General features: G+C 40.8%; 1 protein-coding gene across 8 annotated transcripts; it reads left to right on the top strand.

The window, feature by feature from the left end:
- The first annotated feature begins 3,607 nt into the window (after positions 1-3,607).
- LOC106569139 (serine/arginine-rich splicing factor 11) lies at positions 3,608-24,150 on the top strand. Of its 8 annotated transcripts, none has more exons than XM_014140151.1 (12): positions 3,608-3,918; positions 4,224-4,357; positions 6,746-6,861; positions 8,644-8,730; positions 9,965-10,014; positions 11,160-11,299; positions 11,420-11,498; positions 11,625-11,750; positions 22,283-22,372; positions 22,498-22,581; positions 22,877-23,033; positions 23,228-24,150. In XM_014140151.1, the coding sequence occupies exons 1-12, from the start codon at positions 3,797-3,799 to the stop codon at positions 23,438-23,440; spliced, it is 1,398 nt and encodes a 465-aa protein (XP_013995626.1). In that variant the 5' UTR covers positions 3,608-3,796; the 3' UTR covers positions 23,441-24,150. The 8 variants fall into 8 exon arrangements, with proteins under 8 accessions (XP_013995626.1, XP_013995625.1, XP_013995624.1 ...); XM_014140150.1 differs by having other exon boundaries at positions 23,216-24,150; XM_014140149.2 differs by having other exon boundaries at positions 6,746-6,903.
- The last annotated feature ends 61 nt before the right edge of the window (positions 24,151-24,211 follow it).

Below are 24,211 nucleotides of genomic sequence, written 5' to 3'. Positions count from 1 at the left end.
GGCTGGATTTACCTTACCCTCCTGCTCAATTGACTATTTGGCAGAATATTAACAATAGTCAAAATGCACCAATTTCAAATGGGCCTTGTACTCTTGACTTGTACATTTGCATGTGTGATTCAGAGTTACTGTGTAAATGCTTATCTCGGCTGAGTTTTGCTTATTTAAATGTACATTTCTACAGAGTATGGAGTCATACAGTACTTTGTGTACATTGGGGTCTATAAACATTAAGTCCCCTATGTATGGGACTTTGAGCGGTTCTGGACTGGTTCTGACCAACATTTTTGTGTACAGCACACTTGTTGAATGACACAACATAAATTCCTGTGCACTCCGTGAAAGCTCTGATTGTCCCGCTTCACATGTCACTCTCCACTTTCATCTGAAATGCAGTATGTGAAATCTGACACCTTATTTGCATAGGGAGCTACACATCACATTTTCTGGGTGTCAATTATGTACCTCCCCACACACAAACACTTCTGTTGAATAGGATAAATAAATATTTAATATTTGTATCATATTTGTACTGTGTACTTGAGCTTGTGTCCTCAAAAGTGACTACCACAAGGTGAGATTTTAATATTTTTGGCAGTATAAGCATTACTAGGTACTGTTTATGGTCCTCTCATGATAAATAAATACTTTTGGGTATGTCTACAAGTGACATTAGTCATGATTTTAAAGTAGGGAAATGTGGCTAAAAAATACAACACAAGACCATGTTATTGTTTTGCAACACATCAGTAACTAAACACTGTAGAGGTGAAATTGTTTTTACCAACATCTAATCATGTTCATATTAAAATACTGGGTACTATTTTGTGTAGTGTGAATAATTTAATTGATAGCATCATGGCAAACAAACTTGTTTTGACAGTTCTTTTGTAAGGGACAGAGGTAGCCATCAGAACTTTGCCAGGGGCACACCATTTTCTGTCCTCATATGAGCGAGTTGCTTTTTCCCAGGAGACTAAAGAACAATGTGGTGATTGTCCTCTGCACATGTTCAGAGTAATAAGCCCCTAGGTACCTGGATTATAGCTGGTTGCTTTTTTAGACAGACACAGGCAACCTCAAACACAGACCAAAGAACAATAAGCAAGTAGCCTCAATGATAAATAAACGATCATTAGTATCTAATTACATCACTAACAAATTATAAATCACGAATAGTATAATTCACAGATCAAAGGGGCAGGTTTCAAGGGATAAATATACCTAACCTATTTTCACGTGGACTGGAAGTAAGCATACATCTATGTATAAAGATCCAGGACAACAACCTCTCCCTCAACGTGATCAAGACAAAGGAGATGATTGTGGACTACAGGAAAAGGAGGACCAAGCACGCCCCCATTCTCATCGACGGGGCTGTAGTGGAGCAGGTTGAGAGCTTCAAGTTCCTTGGTGTCCACATCAACAACAAAATATCATGGCCAAACACACTGAGACAGTCGTGACGAGGGCACAACAAAGCCTTTTCCCCCTCAGGAGACTGAAAAGACAGACCACTAAAACAGGTCCTCAGATCCTCAAAAAGTTATACAGCTGCACCATCGAGAGCATCCTGACTGGTTGCATCACTGCCTGGTATGGCAACTGCTCAGCCTCCGACCGCAAGGCACTACAAAGGGTTGTGTGTATGGCCCAGTACATCACTTTGGCCAAGCCTCCTGCCATCCAGGACCTCTATACCAGGCTGTGTCAGAGGAAGGCCCTAAAAATTGTCAAAGACTCCAGCCACCCTAGTCATAGACTGTTCTCTCTGCTACCGCACGGCAAGCGGTACCGGAGTCTAGGTCCAAAAGACTTCTAAACAGCTTCTACCCCCAAGCTATAAGACTCCTGAACAGCTAATCAAATGGCTACCCAGACTATAAGCATTGCCCCCCCCCCCCTCTCTCTTTTACGCTGCTGCTACTCTCTGTTTATTATCTATGCATAGTCACTTTAACTCTAACTACATGTACATATTACCTCAATTACCTCCACTAACCGGTGCCCCCGCACATTGACTCTGTACTGGTACCCCCTGTATATAGCCTCGCTATTGTTATTTTACTGATGCTCTTTAATAGTTTTTTACTTAACACTTATTTTTCATAAAACTGCATTGTTGGTTAAGGGCTTGTAAGTAAGCATTTCACTGTAACACCTGTTGTTGTGTTACAGGCACAAAAGTATACATTTTTCATCAAACTAAACGGCTGCCACAGCTGATCATGAAAAACTCTGTGAACGTTTAGATGAATACCAAATCCATTGTTACGTTGCTGTGGCAGATTTGTACCAAACACAAACACTGAGCGTCAGAGTGAAGCTTTGGTTGGGAATATAAGGCCTATTGTTGACGCGCATAAAAGGAAGGCTTTGATTTTCTACACTGCATTCCTGCAAAGATTTGCATAAACCATCTAAGTCTCAGTTGACACATGTTACTGTGCCCATTCTGGTTGAAAACATAGTCAATATCCACATAACACTTGGCAGCCTAATAACTTTCAAATCAATGACCTCAACAATAAAGCCATTGGTTACTAACACCTCTCACATGAACAGTGATTAGGCCTACTCTAATATTGTAATAAAATCATGAATACATCCATGTCCTATTATTTCCTACTGATGTAAAGTGATATAAACCGACCACTAAAACAGTTGAAAATATTTGTATACAATTATTGCTCTTGCTTGTTTGTTTCACTTTTGTGATATAAGATATTCAAATAGTCAATGTCTGTTATTAATCATGACTTCCATCTGAACAGGGGGATCAAGATATCTCTTGGCCTTGCACCATCTATTTCAATTTGCCTAGAAATATAGTTCACTGTTTATTACATGCCACAGAAATGTGAGAAATTTCACAATTTGATTCCTGGGGGAAGCAGACCTTTACTAACACACATTAACACTACTAGTGATGTAAGTTGTTGAATGCGGATCATTTGTATAACAAATATTTGAGCCTGATATTTGTAATTTGTACTTGTAATAAAAAATGTATAAATAAACAAAACACTACACGCTAGCTCAGGGTGGGGGCCCCAAAAAATGCAAATTCATCATGAGGGGCTACAGTCAGTTGCTCTGCGTACTTCTACACACACATGCGCAATTCTACACATTTTGCCATGGGGCAGAGAGAAGACTTTGCATTTTATAGCTAATTTCATTCAATTCTACTCATTTTGCCATAGGGCAGAGATGCAAATGTGCTGTTTTACATCTAATTTCCTGCAATTCAACACATTTGTCCATAGGGTGGAGAGAAATGTTTGCAGGTTTAAATATGATACCTGAGTGAGACTGACTATCAAAAACAGCTGGTTGCTAAACTAATTTAAAAATCTAAAAATGTTAGCTGAAAAGGACTAATTGAGTGACTATCAGTGACTGACATAAGAGAAAAACTGCTGATTCACAACCAAATTACGATAGTGTACCTTGTGTATTATATTATTCTACATAACTTGCAGCAACAGTAAATTGAGACCCTGACTGAATTGATCCGGGGGCGTTCAAAAGGGGGGCGGCCCTCCCGCCGCCAGTTGTCCATCCACGCCCGTGTAAACTATCTACATCACTGCAGGATTTTCACAGTGCGCATGCCGTTTTTTTTATGTGTGTATTCACGCTTACAACATGGCGACGAAACACATTGGGATGAACGTTTGAGTTTATAAAACGTCTTCGGCTAGGATAGCAAAGAAGTACATTTCTGAAAAATCCTTCTCAAATCGAAGGGTAATTGTTTATATATTTCTTTTTAAAATTGTATTGTGAAAAAATGAATTGTACCACGAACGTAGTGCAAGTGACGAACGTGTCGCCAAGCACAACATCCGAGCAGATGCGAATGCTGTTCGGGTTTCTTGGAACCATTGAAGAACTCAAATTGTTTCCACCAGAGTAAGTCACTCATATTTATTTAACTTTTGTCGCAAACTAGACATCGTTATTGGTTATTTGACTATTCATTTCCTACCAATTTGTGATTTGGTTGATTTCCATATAAGTAGTATTATTAACTTTAGTTTAGCTAACGCTAGCTAACGTTAGCATTGGAGGCCCAAGCTGGCCGTCCCCAAAATATTAGACGAAACATGAGTTAGCTAAGATAATAGGTTGGTTAGTTACTTCAGGGGTGTTTTGTTGGATACAATCTACTTATATGTTGTTGCTATCTAACTAACTTACAAACTAACGTATTGCAGTGAATCGCCTCTGCCAGTGACGTCGCGTGTGTGTTTTGTGAAGTTCCAAGAGTCGGAGTCCGTGGGGGTTTCTCAGCATCTGACTAACACAGTCTTCGTGGACAGAGCGCTGATCGTCGTCCCTTTTGCCGAAGGTTGGTGCTTTGTTCTCCCCTCTTCTGTATGAATGATCCTTGACTGTATGACGTAGTTATGGGAGAGTGACGCGCCCATTGATTTAATGATGGGGTTCTATGATCCTGTGGTTTGAGATACTATTTAAGCATGTGTCCTAGCTATTTCAGATCCTAGTATCCATTCTCGATCTGACAAGCCTATCTGATTCTGTGATAAATGATGCCATGCCATTCTCCCAGTGTCTTGTACAATCGCCTTGCTAATTACAATGAGAGATGTCTATATCAGATCTCTCAACCCATATCATTGGTATACTGTGGAACTAAATACCAAACTTATACCCACCATACACGTAATTTATTATATAAAGCTACTGCCACACTGTAAGGTCATAATGCCACCCATGATGTATTGGACTTGATAGACACTACAACAACACAGACGACTTTAAGTCTAGTGGTCTCCAGAGCCTATTCGTTGCCCCCCCCCTACCAGTAACCACAGTATACCAAGATCTGCTTTAGGGACCGGCACTTGCTTCGACTGAGAGAGCTGAACAAGCCAAGACTGTGTACGGGCAGACAAAAGAAAGCAGAGAGGAACTTACATGTATATGAAAACTTAACCATGCTTTTTATTTTCTCCCCCATATTGGACTATCCTCTATTAAACTTATCTCTGTTATTTGTGTGTGTGATTTGTTGTAGTGGAGAAGGCAAAAGCAGAGCCCCCTCCTTGATGGCTGAAAGTGGTCCTCTGCCTGCCAACAGGGGATTGTAGACAATTACAAAAGGCCAGCAAGCATTCAAGCAGCCCCCCAACCCCTTCTCTTTCTCTTTTTCTGTGTCCTTTCTTTCTCTCATTTTCTATTCTCTATGTATTTTAGTTTAAGTGGAATGCAGTAGTTTAGATATTACCATAAGGCAGATCACATGTATAACACATGTTATTTGACTACTCACAAGTCTATTTATCAAAATAGGTATTTTAATAATCTGACCTGTATAACATCCAATCTAATTCTCATTGGATCCAAATGGTCACTGAACAGTACACATACATCTCAATGATACGGCTATTGCTACACCTGCATTTCATACTTTTTTCACCTTTAGCGTTAAGGCACTTCCTGGTTTTGGGAGTTGGGTGAACCCTTGTCGCAATCTAGTGTCCAATTTTTTAGTTTAGATAAAAATTAGATGCACTCACTCAACACTCGCTATCCCTCAAATTGGCAGATTCAAATAACTAGGCTGTGTGTTTTCTATGTTGACCAGTGATACTGTACTTTAAGGTTGCTGACTATCTAGTTGTCGTTAATTGTCTTAGATATCCACCCACATGACAATGGCAACTGGTTCAGTGCGCTCTCTTTTAACAGTGGTCTTTCTTTTTTGTTGTTGTGTTTTACAGTTCTTTTTCCTGGCTCAGCCAGTCCTGTAAACCAGGCCCTGCTGAAAATACCACCCAACCGTTTTGTCTCCTGCAGCTAAATTCTCTCTCCCATGTGCCCTTTTTTAAATGTTTTTTTTGTGTGGGTGTGTGCGTATGTGTGTCTGTCTTGGTGTGTGTATGTTTGTGCGTCTTCTGTAAAAATAAGAAAAATGTTATTTTTCCCGTTGCATCTTGATTAAGATATTGTATGTTTCCTTTTTTAGGTAGCATTGGTAACATTGAGATGTGAAACCATAGTTGTTGTTTTTTTTGCCCTATATTAGTCAGACATAAAAAACAATCTAATGTTGCCAAGTTGATTATTAAACTTAATTAAAAAGCATTAATTTTAAGCATATTTGATGCAGTGACAAGTAAGGTTCTTGGGAGCGCAGATATCGCCTACCTAGAATTTGATTGCTAGCTAGGTTATTTTTCTACATATTGCTGGTAAGTAGTAGAAACTGTGACTGTACAGTATTTACTGTTGACCTCCAACTCTCTGAAATTCTTTTTGTTTTGTGTATCTCGATTTTTTTTTTTTCCTTTTTTTTCTCTGTGCTCCTTAGTAGTGAAGCCACCAACGTGAGTCGCTTGTTCAATCTATATGAAAATTGAGAGCACACCCCACTGGAGAAGCCGCTGTGCTAGCTAACGTTTGGTTCATGACTTAAAATACACGTTCAGGTGATACAATCTTGGCAGTGTTCACTGGAGTAGTGTGTATTGTGATATACTTTTTTCCCAACCTTAGAAGAATAACTATCTACAATGATTAAAAGAATAAAGGGAACAAACCTTCTCAAATCTAGCAGCTATCAAAGGTAACAGTATTGAAACCTGTACACATGTTTGTTTGAAGAATACCTGAGCAAGTAATCTTTTTGTTTTTCAAAATGTCTCTCCTCTTTAGTAGATTCTAGACGTAGACGTTCTCTTCTTCCCATAATGCCTGTTTTGTTTTTCTGTAGGTGTTATCCCAGAGGAGGCTAAGGCTTTGTCACTGCTGGCGCCAGCAAATGCTGTTGCAGGGATTATGTCCGGAGGAGGTCTCCTTCCAACACCTAACCCCATGTCCAATCCACAGGTAGGACTTCTCCCAACACCAAACCCCATGTCCTATCCACAGGTAGGTCCTCAGCATAGACATAAAATATTTTGTTGTTCAATTTAATTATGTGGTCCTTCATTGTCTTACGTCAGATAGCGCAACGATTCTGCCTGCGCTAATCTCTCTCGTATCTTGCAAAAGGTATGGGATAGATCAAAAGTAGTTTGGCTACAATGTGCTGTCTAACATTTGAAAATACTACCTAGGTAACATTGTCTGCTGAACCTAATTTCTGCCTCAAAACTGTCTGTATTAATCTAAGATAAAACAATAAATTGGTCAATAATGAAGTTTCTTTGGTGACGAAGTTCTAGTCATTTTACATTTAGCTATGGGTTTTTGTGCTTCAATGAGCGGTATTTCTGAAGTTTGACTGGGCACAAAAGCTAGCATAAATTTGACCAATATTAGCTTGCGAGAGGAGAAACGTTGCTGCTAACCAACAAGCTACCTACTTAGTGCTGCGTACACAATTTGTTGAACGCTTCAAACAAGCTAGCTCGCAAACTACTTTAGTAGTGCTAATTTTAACATTAAAATAAAAAATGTTGTGACCAAATTAGTTTATTTTTGATTTATTTACTTGTGGGGGGGGTTTACAGATACTAACTTTTATGAGTTTTCATGAAGCAGCTGTTCTGCCGTGAGTCATTGCAGTAGCCTCCCGAGTCAGCTGCTGTACTCAGCTGAGCCAATTATACAAAGTTACTTACAAGTTAAACGTTAGCGATCGCAGAGAAACATGCTGACTTACGGACTGATTTCTGATAATGGTCCCTCATTTTGAGGCTGCATGTCTACAACTTCAGGGTAATTTAACCAGGCTAAGCACGCTTTTCATGTCAGTAAAGGTAGAGCTAGCCAGCTATGTCAGTAAGCTAGCTACAACAGTTAGCAAAGCTGCTGATCAAGTCACTGCACTGGCGACCAAGGTCCTTGCACATTATTTGTGCAGGAGATAGCCACAGTTTTGTTTATTTTCTCAAAATTGCAAACCAATATATCAGTCACAATTTTTATTTTATTTAGGTAATTATTCTGCCTATTTCATGGATACGAGCGTAGTGATATAAAAAAAAAAACAGGAATTTTCATATTTACATAAGAGTTCCACTTCCTACAAGACAGATTGTTTAAGGGACGGGCGTTGCGTAGGAGTGACGCCATCTGACATAAGACAATGTTGGTTCTTAAGTTAATGAAATGGAACATGCCCTGATAAGTCCACTCTCACGTGAACACAGGCATATACATGACCACGGTTATATATCTCTCTATATATATAATTTAAATGTGTACATCAGGGTTCCCCAACTGTTTAGCTTGCAGGTGGTTTTATTTGGCTCCCCAAGCTTTCTTAGCAACGAACAAAATAAACTTTTTTTATTTTTCGTTGTTGATCATAAGACTGTAAAAACACCAGGAAATCAGCTCCAATTGATTTAAATTTAGGAAATCTGTTCCCAAGTATTCCCATGCATAATAAAGAGAGATGATCTATACAAATGTAAGCAAGGTTTTGAAATTAAGTTTTAGTCAAATATGATATCTGTTTGGGATTCTTGCGATCAATTTGCAGTCTACAAATGATTTGTAATTATGTTCCGACCATCCACTCAAGAAAAAATTGGACCTCGGCTGAATCTAGTTGATGATCCCTGGTGTACATGATACTGCAACAAATTTTCCCCATGGGGACATTAGTCTGTAAAGTAGAGTAATAGACAATGAAAGGGTTAATGATGTGTTGCATTTTAGATGGGAGGCAATCCTTTCGGTGGTCCCTCCATGGATGCGATGGCAGCATTTGGGTTTTCAAACCCCAATATGAATATGAATCCCCAGGTGAGTGTTTGCTTGCAACCTGGAGATGCACTACATGACCAAAAGTATGTGGACACCTGCTCGCCGAACATCTCATTCCAAAATCATGTGCAATAATATGGAGTTGGTCCCCTCTATGCTGCTATAATAGCCTCCACTCTTCTGGAAAGGCTTTTCACTAGATGTTGGAACATTGCTGTGGGGACTTGCTTCTATTCAGCCACGAGCATTAGTGAGGTCGGGCACTGATGTTTGGCAATTAGGCCTGGCTTGCAGTCGGCGTTCCAATTCATCCCAAAGGTGTTTGATGGGGTTGCCGTCAGGGCTCTGCAGGGGAGTCAAGTTCTTCCACACCAGACTCGACAAACCATTGCCATGCTGAAACAGGAAAGGGCCTTCCCCAAAGTTGGAAGCACAGACTCGTCTAGAATGTCATTGTATGCTGTAGCATTAAGCTTTCCTTTCACTGGAACTAAGGGGCCTAGCCCGACTCATGAAAAAACAACCCCAGACCATTACTCCTCCACCAAACTTTACAGTTGGCATTATGCATTCGGGCAGGTAGTGTGCTTCTGGCATCCTCCAAACCTAGATTCGTCCGTCGGACTGTCAGATGCCGGCGAGATTTACACCACTCCAGCCGACGCTTGGCATTGCACGTGGTGATCTTAGGCTTGTGTGTGGCTGCTTGGCCATGGAAACCCATTTCAGGAAGCTCCCGACGAACAGTTCTTATGCTGATGTTGCTTCGAGGCAATTTGGAACTCTGTAGTGAGTGTTGCAACCGAGGACAGACGATTTTATGCTCTTCAGCACTCTGCGGCCCTGTTCTGTGAACTTGTGTGGCCTACCACTTTGCGGCTGAGCCGCTGTTGCTCCTAGACGTTTCCACTTCACAATAACAGCACTTACAGTTGACCGGGGAAGCACTAGCAGGGCAGAAATTTGGCGAGCTGTTAGAATGGTGGCATCCTATGACAGTGCCACGTTGAAAGTCACTGAGCTCTACAGTAAGGCCATTCTGCCAATTTTTGTCTGTGGAGATTGCATGGCTGTGTGCTCGATGTTATACATCTTTCAGCAATGAGTGTGGCTGAAATAGCCAAATCCACTTATTTGAAGGGGTGTCCACATACTTTTGTATATATAGTATTGTTCTGTATGCACACGCAAATGCTGGTGTTAAAAGGGAAATGTTGAAATTATATTTCTAACTTGTATATTATATATTTTACACTTCACTCTTCTTCCCCAGTCTTTTCCTACTGAGCAGCTTCTGAAGTTTATGACGCAGGTGGATCCAAAGTAAGTCATCGTGTCTCTAGAAAATTCCCATTATAAGACATCAGACTAGCTCACCTCCAGTAACACCTATGAGCCATTAATTTGTTGGATTGCACTCCAGTGTGTTCTAATTAAGCAATAAGGCGCGGGGGGTGTGGTATATGGCCAATATACCACGGCTAAGGGCTGTTCTTAGGCACAACGCGTTAGCTGTGGTATATTGGCCATATACCAGGGACCCCAGAGGGGCTTTATTGCTATTATAAACTGCTTACTAAAGTAATTAGAGCAGTAAAAATGGTTTGTCATACCTGTGGTATACGGTCTGATATACCACGGCTTTCAGCCAATCAGCATTCGGGGCTGGAACCACCCAGTTTATAATTAAGCAGTAAGTCCTGAAGGGGTGTGGTATGTTTAAGCAATAAGGCACAAGGGGGTGTGGTGTATGGCCAATATACCACAGCTAAGGGCTGTTCTTAGGCACGACCTGGATACAGCCCTTAGCCGTGGTATATTGGCCATATACCACAAACCCCTGAGGTGTCTATTATAAACTAGTTACCAACATAATTAGACCAATAAATAGTACTTTTTTTTGTTTGTTGTCATAACCATGGTATACAGTATGATATACCACGGCTTTCAGCTAGTCAACATTCAGGGCTCGAACCACCCGGTTTATAATGGCCTTGGGTATGATGCAAAACTACTTGTTTACTGTTACATTTCTATTAATAACCGGTTTATAATAGCAATAAGGTACCTCAGGGGTTTGTGGTATATGGCCAATATACCATTGCTAAGGGTCGTCTTTGCGTCGTGCCTAAGAACAGCCCTTAACCGTGGTATATTAGCTATATACCATACCCCCTGGGTCCTTATTACTTAAATATACCACGCTTAAGGGCCGTTCTTAGGCACGACGCAAAGACGACCCTTAGCAGTGGTATATTGGCCATATACCACAAACCCCTGAGGTACCTTATTGCTATTATAAACCGGTTATTAATAGAAATGTAACAGTAAACAAGTAGTTTTGCATCATACCCAAGGTATATTGTCTGATATACACATGACTGGAATGCTGTGGCTGTTTCAGCCAAACACCATCCAGGACCCAAACTACCCAGTTTATAATCACCACAAAATGTCCTCTTCTTCAGAATGAACCACATGGGTGTAGGGATGAACATGAACATGAATCCGGGCCTGAAGGCAGACTCCTCCAACAAAGAGATAGAAGTGGCCATGAAGAGGGTCAGAGAGGCCCAGTCCCTAATCTCTGCTGCCATCGAGCCTGGTAGTGAGTAGCCAAAGCATTGCATCTCCAAAACATACCTTACATCTCAGATAAATACCGTTAGCCCTAGCTAAAAGCTATTATTTGCTGTACCCAAGTAATTTTAACGTTTTGTTTATGCAGACAAGGAGAGCAAGAGGAAGCACTCGCGTTCCAGGTCCAGGTCCAGACGCAGAAGGTCCCGTTCTCGCTCCAGACACAGGTGAACACAAACTCTGTTTTCCTGACAGAAATTATTTGGATTGTGTTAAAAATAAGTAAAGGTTTTTTAAATGTATATTGAGGGTAGAGATTGATGTCGTGTCTGTGTGATGTTCGTGGTCTGCAGGCGTTCAAAGAGCAGATCTAAGCGACGTTCACACTCCAGGAGCAGGAGACGCTCCAAGAGCCCTCGAAGGAGAAGTGGGAGGTCCCACTCCAAAGACAGGAGCAAACCATCACCAAGTAAATCCAGGTAAGCCACAGAGCACAGACTTGACCCATTCTTAATCCTCAAACGGCACACTCATAACTTCCAAGACAGCCCTGAGGTTACTGTCTACCTCCTAACCACAGCTCTAATCCCATATATTCAGTTGAAGTTGGTAGTTTACATACATTTAGGATTGAGTCATTAAAACTTGTTTTTCAACCACTACACAAATTTCTTGTTAACCTCTTGGGGCTATGTGGGACACTAGCGTGCCACCTGTGGTGCACTCCATCAACAGCAGGTGCATTTCAAGAGCGGCAAATTTGAAACCAAATAAATGTCAAAATTCAAATTTTTCAAACATACAACTATCTTACACCCTTTGAAAGATAAACATCTCCTTAATCTAACCACGTTGTCTGATTTCAAAAAGGTTTTACGGCGAAAGCATAAAGTTAGATTATGTTAGGAGAGTACATTGACAATAGCTGTGTGTAATGTTTGGTCAATTCAAAGACAGGCGTCACCAAAACCATAAAACCAGCTAAAATTATGCACTAACCTTTGACAATCTCCATCAGATGACACTCCTAGGACATTATGTTAGACAATACATGCATTTTTAGTTCTATCAAGTTCATATTTATATCCAAAAACAGCGTTTTACTATGGCGTTGATGTTCAGGAAATCGTTTCCCTCCAATAACCGGCAGTCCAGTCAGCACAACAAATTAAATAATTAATATTAGAAAACATTGGTAAAATATTATATTGTCATTTAAAGAATTATAGATTTACATCTCTTGAACGCAATCGACTTGCCAGATTTAAAAATAACCTTACTGGGAAATCACACTTTGCAATAATCTGAGCACTGCGCCCAGAAAAATACGCTTTGCGATAGACTAACCGCCATGTTGGAGAGATCTAAAATCGAAAATACTATGTAAATAATCCATTACCTTTGATTCTCTTCATCAGTTGTCACTTCCAGGAATCCCAGGTCCATAACGAATGTAGTTTTGTTCAAAAAAGCTCCGTGTTGTTAGCACATGATCTAAGCCCGCCGGACTTCACTTCATGAACGAGGGGGGAAAATATATTTACGTTCGTTCAAACATGTCAAACGTTGTATAGCATAAATCATTAGTGCCTTTTTTAACCAGAACATGAATAATATTCAAGGTGGACGAATGCATTCTCTTTTAAAACGTATTGGAACGAGGGTACCCAACATGACCTCGCGCGCCAGAGTCTAATCGGCCATCACCGTTCCAAGGCTCTTGTTCGGTCAGATCTCACAGTGGAAGACTCAAAACACTTTGTAAAGGCTGGTGACATCTAGTGGAAGCAATAGGAAGTGCCAAAACATGAATAAGCCTCTGTGTGTTTCAATGGCATAGGCTTAAAGGTAATTCAACACATCAGGTATCCACTTCCTGTCAGAATCTGTCTCAGGGTTTTGCCTGCCAAATGAGTTCTGTTATACTCACAGACACCATTCAAACAGTTTTAGAAATTTTAGGGTGTTTTCTATCCATATATAATAAGTATATGCATATTCTAGTTACTGGGTAGGATTAGTAACCAGATTAAATCCGGTACGTTTTTTTATCCAGCCGTGAAAATACTGCCCCCTAGCCCCAACAGGTTAACAAACTATAGTTTTGGCAAGTCGGTTAGGACATCTACTTTGTGCATGACACAAGTAATTTTTCCATCAATTGTTTACAGACAGATTATTTCACTTATAATTCACTGTATCACAATTCCAGTGGGTCAGAAGCTTACATACACTAAGTTGACTGTGCCTTTAAACAGCTTGGAAAATTCCAGAAAAATTATGTAATGGCTTTAGAAGCTTCTGATAGGTTAATTGACATAATGCGAGTCAATTGGAGGTGTACCTGTGGATGTATTTCAAGGCCTACCTTCAAATTCACTGCCTCTTTGCTTGACATCATGGGAAAATCAAAAGAAATCAGCCAAAACCTTTGTAGACCTCCACAAGTCTGGTTCATCCTTGGGAGCAATTTCCAAACGCCTTAAGGTACCACGTTCATCTGTACAAACAATAGTACGCAAGTATAAACACCATGGAACCACGCAGCTGTCATACCGCTCAGGAAGGAGACGCGTTCTGCCTCCTAGAGTTGAACGTACTTTGGTGCGAAAAGTGCAATCAATCCCAGGACAACAGCAAAGGACCTTGTGAAGATGCTGGAGGAAACGGGTACAAAAGTATCTGTATCCACAGTAAAATGAGTCCTATATCGACAACCTGAAAGGCCGCTCAGCAAGGACGAAGCCACTGCTCAGGAACCGGCATAAAAAAGCCAGACTACGGTTTGCAACTGCACATGGGGACAAAGATCCTACTTTTTGGAGAAATGGCCTCTGGTCTGATGAAACAAAAATAGAACTGTTTGGCTATAATGATCATTGTTATGTTTGGAGGAAAAAGGGGGAGGCTTGCGAGCTGAAGGACACCATCCCAAACGTGAAGCACGGCGGTGGCAGCATCATGTTGTGGGGATGCTTTGCTGCAGGAGAGGCTGGTGCACTTCACAAAATAGATGGCATCATGAGGAGGAAAAGTATGTGGATATATTGAAGCAACATCTCAAGACATCAGTCAGGAAGTTAAAGCTTGGTCGCAAATGGGTCTTCCAAATGGACAATGACCCCAAGCATACTTCCAAAGTTGTGGCAAAATGGCTTAAGGACAACAAAGTCAAGGTATTGGAGTGGCCATCACAAAGCCCTGACCTCAATCCTATAGACAATCTGCGGGCAGAATTGAAAAAGCATGTGCGAGCAAGGAGGCCTACAAACCTGACTTAGTTACACCAGCTCTGTCAGGAGGAATGGGTCAAAGTTCACCCAACTTATTGTAGAAAGCTACCCAAAACATTTGACCCAATTTAAACCAAATACTAATTGAGTGTATGTAAACTTCTGACCCACTGGGAATGTGATGAAAGAAATAAAAGCTGAAATAAATCATTCTCTTTTCTATTATTCTGACATATCACATTCTTAAAATAAAGTGGTGATCCTAACTAAGACATGGAATTTTTACTAGGATTAAATGTCAGGAATTGTGAAACTGAGTTTAAATGTATTTGGCTAAGGTGGATGTAAACTTCCGCCTTAAACTGAATATAAAATGTACACTACTGTTCAAAAGTTTGCCGTCACTTAGACATTTTTGAAAGAAAAGCAAAAAACAATGTCCATTAAATAACATCAAATTGATCAGAAATAGTGTAGACATTAATGTAAATGACTATTGTAGCTGGAAACAGCTGACTTTTCTTTATATCTACAGTGAGGGGAAAAAGTTTTTGATCCCCTGCTGATTTTGTACTATTGCCTGATGACAAAGAAATGATCAGTCTATAATTTTAATGGTAGGTTTATTTGAACGGTGAGAGACAGAATAACAAAAAAATCCAGAAAAACGCATGTCAGAAATGTTATTAATTGATTTGCATTTTAATGAGGGAAATAAGTATTTGACCCCCCTCTCAATCAGAAAGATTTCTGGCTCCCAGGTGTCTTTTATACAGGTAACGAGCTGAGATTAGGAGCACACTCTTAAAGGGAGTGCTCCTAATCTCAGTTTGTTACCTGTATAAAAGACACCTGTCCACAGAAGCAATCAATCAATCAGATTCCAAACTCTCCACCATGGCCAAGACCAAAGAGCTCTCCAAGGATGTCAGGGACAAGATTGTAGACCTACATAAGGCTGGAATGGGCTACAAGACCATCGCCAAGCAGCTTGGTGAGAAGGTGACAACAGTTGGTGCGATTATTTGCAAATGGAAGAAACACAAAAGAACTGTCAGTATCCCTCGGCCTAGGGCTCCATGCAAGATCTCACCTCGTGGGGTTGCAATGATCATGAGAACGGTGAGGAATCAGCCCAGAACTACACGGGAGGATCTTGTCAATGATCTCAAGGCAGTCACCAAGAAAACAATTGGTAACACTCTACGCCGTGAAGGTCCCCCTGCTCAAGAATACATATACATGCCCGTCTGAAGTTTGCCAATGAACATCTGAATGATTCCGAGGACAACTGGGTGAAAGCGTTGTGGTCAGATGAGACCAAAATGGAGCTCTTTGACATCAACTCAACTTGCCGTGTTTGGAGGAGGAGGAATGCTGCCTATGACCCCAAGAACACCATCTCCACCGTCAAACATGGAGGTGGAAACATTATGCTTTGGGGGTGTTTTTCTGCTAAGGGGACAGGACAACTTCACCGCATCAAAGGGATGATGGACGGGGCCATGTACCGTCAAATCTTGGGTGAGAACCTCCTTCCCTCAGCCAGGGCATTGAAAACGGGTCGTGGATGTGTATTCCAGCATGACAATGACCCAAAACACATGGCCAAGGCAACAAAGGAGTGGCTCAAGAAGAAGCACATTAACCTCTTGGGGCTAGGTGGGGTAGCGTCGCGCACCTGTGGTGCACTCCATCAACAGCAGGTGCATTTCAAGAGCGGCAAATTTGAATCCAAATAAATGTCAAAATTCAAATTTTTCAAAAATACAACTATGTTACACCATTTGAAAGATAAACATCTCCTTAATCTAACCACGTTTTACGATTTCAAAAAGGTTTTACGGCGAAAGCATAAATTTAGAGTATGTTAGGACAGTACATTTACAAGAGTTGTGTGTAATGTTTTGTCAAGTCAAAGACAGGGTCACCAAAACCATAAAACCAGCTAAAATGATACACTAACCTTTTACAATCTCCATCAGATGACACTCCTAGGACATTATGTTAGACAATGCATGCATTTTTAGTTCTATCAAGTTCATATTTATATACAAAAACAGCGTTTACTATGGCATTGATGTTGAGGAAATCGTTTCCCTCCAATAACCGGCAGTCAAGTCAGCGTCACAAATTAAATAATTAAAATTAGAAAACATTGGTAAAATATTATATTGTCATTTAAAGAATTATAGATTTACATCTTTTGAACGCAATCAACTTGCCAGATTTAAAAATAACCTTACTGGGAAATCACACTTTGCAATAATCTGAGCACTGTGCCCAGAAAAATACGCGTTGCAGATACAGACTAGACGTCATGTTGGGGAGATCTAAAATCGAAAATACTATGTAAATAATCCATTACCTTTGATTCTCTTCATCAGATGTCACTTCCAGGTATCACAGGTCCATAACGAATGTAGTTTTGTTCAAAAAAAGCTCATCATTTATGTCCAAAAATCTCCGTCTCGTTAGCACATGATGTAAGCCAGCCGGACTTCTCGTCATGAACGAGGGGAAAAAATATATTTCCGTTCGTTCAAACATGTCAAACGTTGTATAGCATAAATCATTAGGGCCTTTTTAACCAGAACATGAATAATATTCAAGGTGGACGAATGCATAGCCTTTTATAACGTATTGGAACGAGGGTACCCAACATGAAGTAGCGCCAGGTGTCTAATGGGACATCACCGTTCCATGGCTCTTGTTCGGTCAGATCTCCCTCCAGAAGACTCAAAACACTTTGTAAAGGCTGGTGACATCTAGTGGAAGCAATAGGAAGTGCCAAAATATTCCTAAACCCCTGTGTTTTTCAATGGGATAGGTTTAAAGTCAATACAACACATCAGGTATCCACTTCCTGTCAGAAAATGTCTCAGGGTTTTGCCTGCCAAATGAGTTCTGTTATACTCACAGACACCATTCAAACAGTTTTGGAAACTTTAGAGTGTTTTCTATCCATATATAATAAGTATATGCATATTCTAGTTACTGGGTAGGATTAGTAACCAGATTAAATCGGGTACATTTTTTTTATCCAGACGTGCAAATGCTGCCCCCTAGACCCAACAGGTTAAGGTCCTGGAGTGGCCTAGCCAGTCTCCAGACCTTAATCCCATAGAAAATCTGTGGAGGGAGCTGAAGGTTCGAGTTGCCAAATGTCAGCCTCAACCTTAATGACTTGGAGAAGATCTGCAAAGAGTGGGACAAAATCCCTCCTGAGATGTGTGCAAACCTGGTGGCCAACTACAAGAAACGTCTGACCTCTGTGATTGCCAACAAGGGTTTTGCCACTAAGTCATGTTTTGCAGAGGGGTCAAATACTTATTTCCCTCATTAAAATGCAAATCAATTTATAACATTTTTGACATGCGTTTTTCTGAATTTTGTTGTTATTCTGTCTCTCACTGTTCAAATAAACCTAACATTAAAATTATCGACTGATCATTTCTTTGTCAGTGGGCAAACGTACAAAATCAGCAGGGAATCAAATACTTTTTTCCCCCACTGTACATTGGCGTACAGAGGCCCATTATCAGCAACCATCACTCCTGTGTTCTAATGGCACGTTGTTAGCTAATCCAAGTTTATCATTTTTAAAAGGCTAATTGATCATTAGAAAACCCTTTTGCAATATTTTAGCACAGCTGAAAACTTTTCCTGCATTTTTTAAAATAAAATGTTTCTTTTACTTTAACAAGGCAAGTCAGTTAAGAACAAATTCTTATTTTCAATGACGGCCTAGTAACAGTGGGTTAACTGCCTTGTTCAGGGGCAGAATGACAGATTTTTACATCGTCAGCTCGGGTATTCGATCTCGCAACCTTTCGGTTACAAGTCCAAAGCAAGTCCAACGCTCTAACCACTAGGCTACCTGCCGCCCATTTGAAGAAACAATAAATTGGCCTTGTTTAGACTAGTTGAGTATTTGGAGCATTAGCATTTGTGGGTTCGATTACAGGCTCAAAATGTCCAGAAACAAAGACCTTTCTTCTGAAACTCGTCAGTCTATTCTTGTTCTGAGAAATGAAGGCTATTCCATGCGAGAAATTGCCAAGAAACTGAAGATCTCGTACAACTCTGTGTACGACTCCCTTCACAGAACAGAGCAAACTGGCTCTAAACAGAATAGAAAGAGTTGGAGGCCCCGGTGCACAACTGAGCAAGAGGACAAGTACATTAGTGTCTAGTATGAGAAACAGACGCCTCACAAGTCCTCAACTGGCAGCTTCATTAAATAGTACCCGCAAAACACCAGTCTCAACGTCAACAGTGAAGAGGCGATTCCCGGATGCTGGCCTTCTAGGCAGAGTTGCAAAGAAAAAGCTGTATCTCAGACTGGCCAATAAAAATAAAAGATTAAGATGGGCACAAGAACACAGACACTGGACAGAGGAAGATTGGAAAAAAGTGTTATGGACAGACGAATCTATGTTTGAGGTGTTCGGATCACAAAGAAGAATATTCGTGAGATGCAGAAAAAATTTGAAGACGCTGGAGTGCTTGATGCCATCTGTCAAGCATGGTGGAGGCAATGTGATGGTCTGGCGGTGCTTTGGTGGTGGTAAAGTGGGAGATTTGTACAGGGTAAAAGATCTTGAAGAAAGAAGGCTATCACTCCATTTTGCAACGCCATGCCATACCCTGTGGACGGTGCTTAATTGGAGCCAAGTTCCTCCTACAACAGGACAATGACCCAAAGGACAGCTCCAAACTATGCAAGAACTATTTAGGGAAGAAAAGTCAGCTGGTATTCTGTCTGTGCTGGCCACTCCATTATAGTCACTGGATCTCAACCCTATTGAGCTGTTGTGGGAGCAGCTTGACCGTATGGTACATAAGTGCCCATCAAGCCAATCCAACTTGTGGGAGGTGCGTCAGGAAGCATGGGGTGAAATCTCTTCAGATTACCTCAACAAATTGACAACGGTCTGCAAGGCTGTAATTGCTGCAAATGGAGGATTCTTTGACAAAAGCAAAGTTTGAAGGACACAATTATTATTTAAATTAAAAATCATTATTTATTACCATGTCAGCGTTTTGACTATTTTGCTAATTAAATTCAAGTATGTTTTCATGGAAAACAAGGACATTTTGAACGGTAGTGTATGTATGTTTGGACACCAACTCATTCAAGGGTTTTTGTTTGTTTATTTTTGACTATTTTCTACATTGCAGAATAATAGTGAAGACATTAACTATGAAATAACACATGGAATCATGTAGTAACCAAAAAAGTGTTAAACAAGTCAAAATATGAGATTCTTCAAAGGAACCACCCTTGTTGACAGCTTTGCACACTCTTGGCATTCTCTCAACCAGCTTCACCTGGAATGCTTTTCCAACAGTCTTGAAGTAGTTCCCACATATGCTGAGAACTTGTTGACTGCTTTTCCTTCACTCTGCGGTCCAACTCATTCCAAACCATCTCAATTGGGTTGAGGTCGGGTGATTGTGGAGGCCAGGTCATCTGATGCAGCACTCATCACTCTCCTTGGTCAAATAGCCCTTACACAGCCTGGAGGTGTGTTGGGTCATTGTCCTGTTGAAAAACAATTGATAGTCCCACTAACCGCAAACCAGATGGGATAACGTATTGCTGCAGAATGCTGTGGTAGCCATGCTAGTTAAGTGTGCCTTGAATTCTAAATAAATCACTGACTGTGTTACCAGCAAAGCACCATCACACCACCACCTCCACACGTGGAGATCATCCGTTCACGTACTCCCCGTCTCACAAAGACAGCGGTTGGAACCAAAGATGTCATTTGAATTCATCAGACCAGAGGACAGATTTCCACCAGTCTAATGTCCATTCCTCGTGTTTCTTGGCCCAAGCAGGTCTATTCTTATTATTGGTGTCCTTTGGTAGTGGTTTCTTTGCAGCAATTGGACCATGAAGGCCTGATTTCACACAGTCTCCTCTGAACTGTTGTTGTGTCTGTTACTTGAACTCTGTGAAGCATTTATTTGGGATGACATTTCTGAGACTTGTAACTCTAATGAACTTATTCTCTGCCATAGAGGTAACTCTGGGTCTTCCTTTCCTGTTTGCAAAGGGTGGCTACTGAAGAAAGTCAAATGAAATATATTTTGATTTAACACATGATTCCATATGTGTTATTTCATAGTTTAATGTCTTCACTATTATTCAGAAAATAGTCAAAATAAAGAAAAACCCTTGAATGAGTAGGTGTTTCCAAACTTTTGATTTAACCTTTATTTAACTAGGCAAGTCAGTTAAGAACAAATTCTTATTTACAATGATGGCCTAATCGATACACAATACCCCATAATGACAAAGCAAAAAACTGTTTTTTTAGACATGTTAGTTTTTATTTATTTTATAAATGAGCAATCACATTTTACATAAGTACTCAGTACTTTGAAGCACGTTTGGCAACTATTATAGCCTCGAGTCATCTTGGGTAAGACGCTACAAGCTTTGCGCACCTGCGTTTGGGAAGTTTCTCTGCAGATCCCTCTCAAGCTCTGTCAGGTTGGATGGGGAACGTTTCTGCATAGCCATTTTCATTTCTCCAGAGATGTTTAATTGGGTTAAAGTGCGGGCTCTGGTTGGGCCACTCGAGAACATTCAGAAACTTGTCCCGAAACCACTCCTGTGTTGTCTTGGCTGTGTGCTTAGGGTCGTTGTTGGAAGGTGAACCTTCGCCCCAGTCTGAGGTCCTGAGCGCTCCGGAGCAGGTTTTTCATCAAGGATCTCTGTACTTTGCTCTGTTCATCTTTGCCTCGATCCTGACTAGACTCCCCAGTCCCTGCTGCTGAAATACATCCCCACAGCATGATGCTGCAACCACCATGCCTCACTGTAGGGATTGTGCCAGGTTTCCTCCAGACGTGATGCTTGGCATTCAGGCCAAAGAGTTCAATCTTGGTTTCATCAGACCAGAGTCTTGTTTCTCATGGACTGAGAGACTTTAGGTGCCTTTTGGCAAACTCCAAGTGGGCTGTCATGTGCCTTTTACTGAGGAGTGCCTTCTTTCTGGCCACTCTTCTATAAAGGCCTAATTGGTAGAATGCTGCAGAGATGGTTGTCCTTCTGGAAGTTTCTCCCATCTCCACAGAGGAACTCTGGAGCTCTGTCAGTGACCACCGGGTTCTTGGTCACCTGCCTGACCAAGGCCCTTCTCCCCCGATTGCTCAGTTTGGCCGGGCGGACAGCTCTAGGAAGAGTCGTGATGGTTCCAAACTTCTTCCATTTAAGAATGTTGGAGGCCACTGTGTTCTTGGGGACCTTCAATGTTGCAGAAATGTTTTGGTACCCTTCCCCAGATCTGTGCCTCGACACAATCCTGTCTCGGAGCTCTACGGACAATTCCTTCGACATCATGGCTTTGTTTTTGCCCTGACATGCATTGTCAACTGTGGGACCTTGTATAGACACGTGTGGGCCTTTTCCAAATAATATCCAATCAACTGAATTTACCACAGGTTGACTCCAATCAAGTTGTAGAAACATCTGAAGGATGATCTATGGAAACAGGATGCACCTGAGCTCATTTGAGTCTCATAGCAAAAGGTCTGAATACTTAATAAAAAGGTATTTCTGTTATGTTTAATAAATTAGCAAAAATGTCAAACCTGTTTTCGCTTTGTCATTATGGGGTATTGTGTGTAGATTGCTGAGCAAATCGTTTTATTTAATCCATTTTAGAATAAGGCTGTAACGTAACAATGTGGAAAAAGTCAAGGCACTGTATATATAATACCAAAATTTGATCAGATGTAACCAACTTGTCTCTGAACCACAGGGATAGGAAGAAAGAGGAGCGGGATAAAAAGTGCTCCAAAACACCTCCAAAAAGCTACAGCACTACCAGGAGGTCTCGCAGTATAGATAGGTGAGTGCAGCTTTGTTTGGTTAGAGCCACACGTCTGTTTCTCCATGCTGCCAAAACATGTTGATTGGTCAGATATTTACTACTTGTGAAATTAATTTTTTTCATTTTGTTGCTCTTGAGTACAGAAGGCGGAGGAAGAGTCGCAGCGCCAGCCGATCTCCTAAGAAATCCCCCAAGAGGAAAGTTTCCAGGACTCCCTCTCCTAGAAGGTGGATATTTTGGCCTATCTATGGTCTCGTTATTGCCGTTTATATTATTGATTGCTTCTCATAGGAAATAATTTCCTAAGGGGACACATTTACGAAATGCCAGTGGTATTGGTGGCTACTTTGAGAGTGTGAATGAGATGATCTTCTAGACATTTTGTTTACAGTGTGAATGCCCTCAATTTATTTAGATTTCAAATGTCAAGGGTTCTTTTAAGAGACCTGAAAATAAACAATGTTGGACTGTCTACACACATTGAGACTTTGTTTCATAAGCTTTAACCTTTCCTCTCTACAGACATAAGAAGGAGAAGAAGAGGGACAAGGAAAGACAGAATGATCGAGAGCGCAGGTGCGATAAAGACCGCAGTCGGGAGGAACGGAAGGAAAAGAAAGAAAGGAGTAAAGATAAGGAACGGGAAAAGAAAACTGATGGAGAGAAAGGCGACGTGAAGGTAAGCCGCACTGACTGAAACTGATTTGTCTTAAGTTATGTAAGATGTGTAGGCTGTCCACGCTTATTCTTCCTTCTGGCTTTTGACCTCAGATCTAGCATTACTCACTGTATTTAAATGAAAAACAAGTAATATGAAATGAGTTTCAGAAATATGAAACTTAATCATTTCAAATGTCCTAGATGTCTTTGCAGGTCACCAGAGACTATGATGAGGAAGAGCAGGGCTACGACAGTGAGAAGGAGAGGGAGAGGCTGGACAAGAAGGATTCCGACCAGGACTCCGGAGCCCAGTCTCCTCACTCAGTGGAAGGCAATGGCACTGAGACTCCCAAAGTCAATGGTGACGACCACCGCGAAGAGGACGTCGACCACCACGAAGAGGACGACATGGATGTCAGTGATTGAGTAACCTAATCATAGAGACGGGTGCATAGATCTCTGTACCCAACCCTCCATTGTACCCAACCCTCCATGCTGCACCGACCTTACTGTATACAGGCTTCAATCAACTCCATCCCTCTTTATCTCACTTGAATTATCTTTCTTTTGGAGTCACTAGACAAAATAGATCAATTAGAAGATGAACTTTAAGACTTCAGTTTTCTAAATTTTCAGTTTGTACGGTGTGTACATGATTCTTTATTTTGTCCTAATTCGGTGGTTGAAAGGTTTATTGCTGTAATTTTAAGTGTATACTCTAGCAAGTGTGCGACCTGTTTTTGTTTTTTTGCTTAAAGGATAACGGCATTTGACTTAGTTTCTACTCATTGCTGGGAGCAGAAGCAGCCAGTTGCACTGCTTAACAAATTCACTGTATGTCCATTTCATCAGACATGGCTGCTAGATGGAGCAGTTTGCTGTGGACTTAGCTTTTCATTCTTGAGCTTACTTTTGTATTGTTGCCTCTAATTCACAATTTTTTTTGTCACTTCTGTACGTGGTATAGTGTTCATATCCCATCCGTTATTATACGGAAGCCGTATAGTGAGTCTTGTGGTGCTATAATAACCACTCCTTATAGCTCACCTATTCACAATACCCATTAGATCTTATTCTTGTTGTCATTCTTATAAGTTTGTATTGTTTTATATACAATAAAAACCCATGTGTAAAGATTTCAGTGTATAAATATAATGGAGCAATATATATTTTTTAAATAAGAATCTTTGAGAACTA

The sequence above is a fragment of the Salmo salar genome, chromosome ssa14, assembly GCF_905237065.1.
Source record: "Salmo salar chromosome ssa14, Ssal_v3.1, whole genome shotgun sequence".
Taxonomy (NCBI): Eukaryota; Metazoa; Chordata; class Actinopteri; order Salmoniformes; family Salmonidae; genus Salmo; species Salmo salar.
The sequence above is the reverse complement of the archived record's forward strand: the minus strand, read 5'-3'. Positions and strand labels throughout refer to the sequence as shown.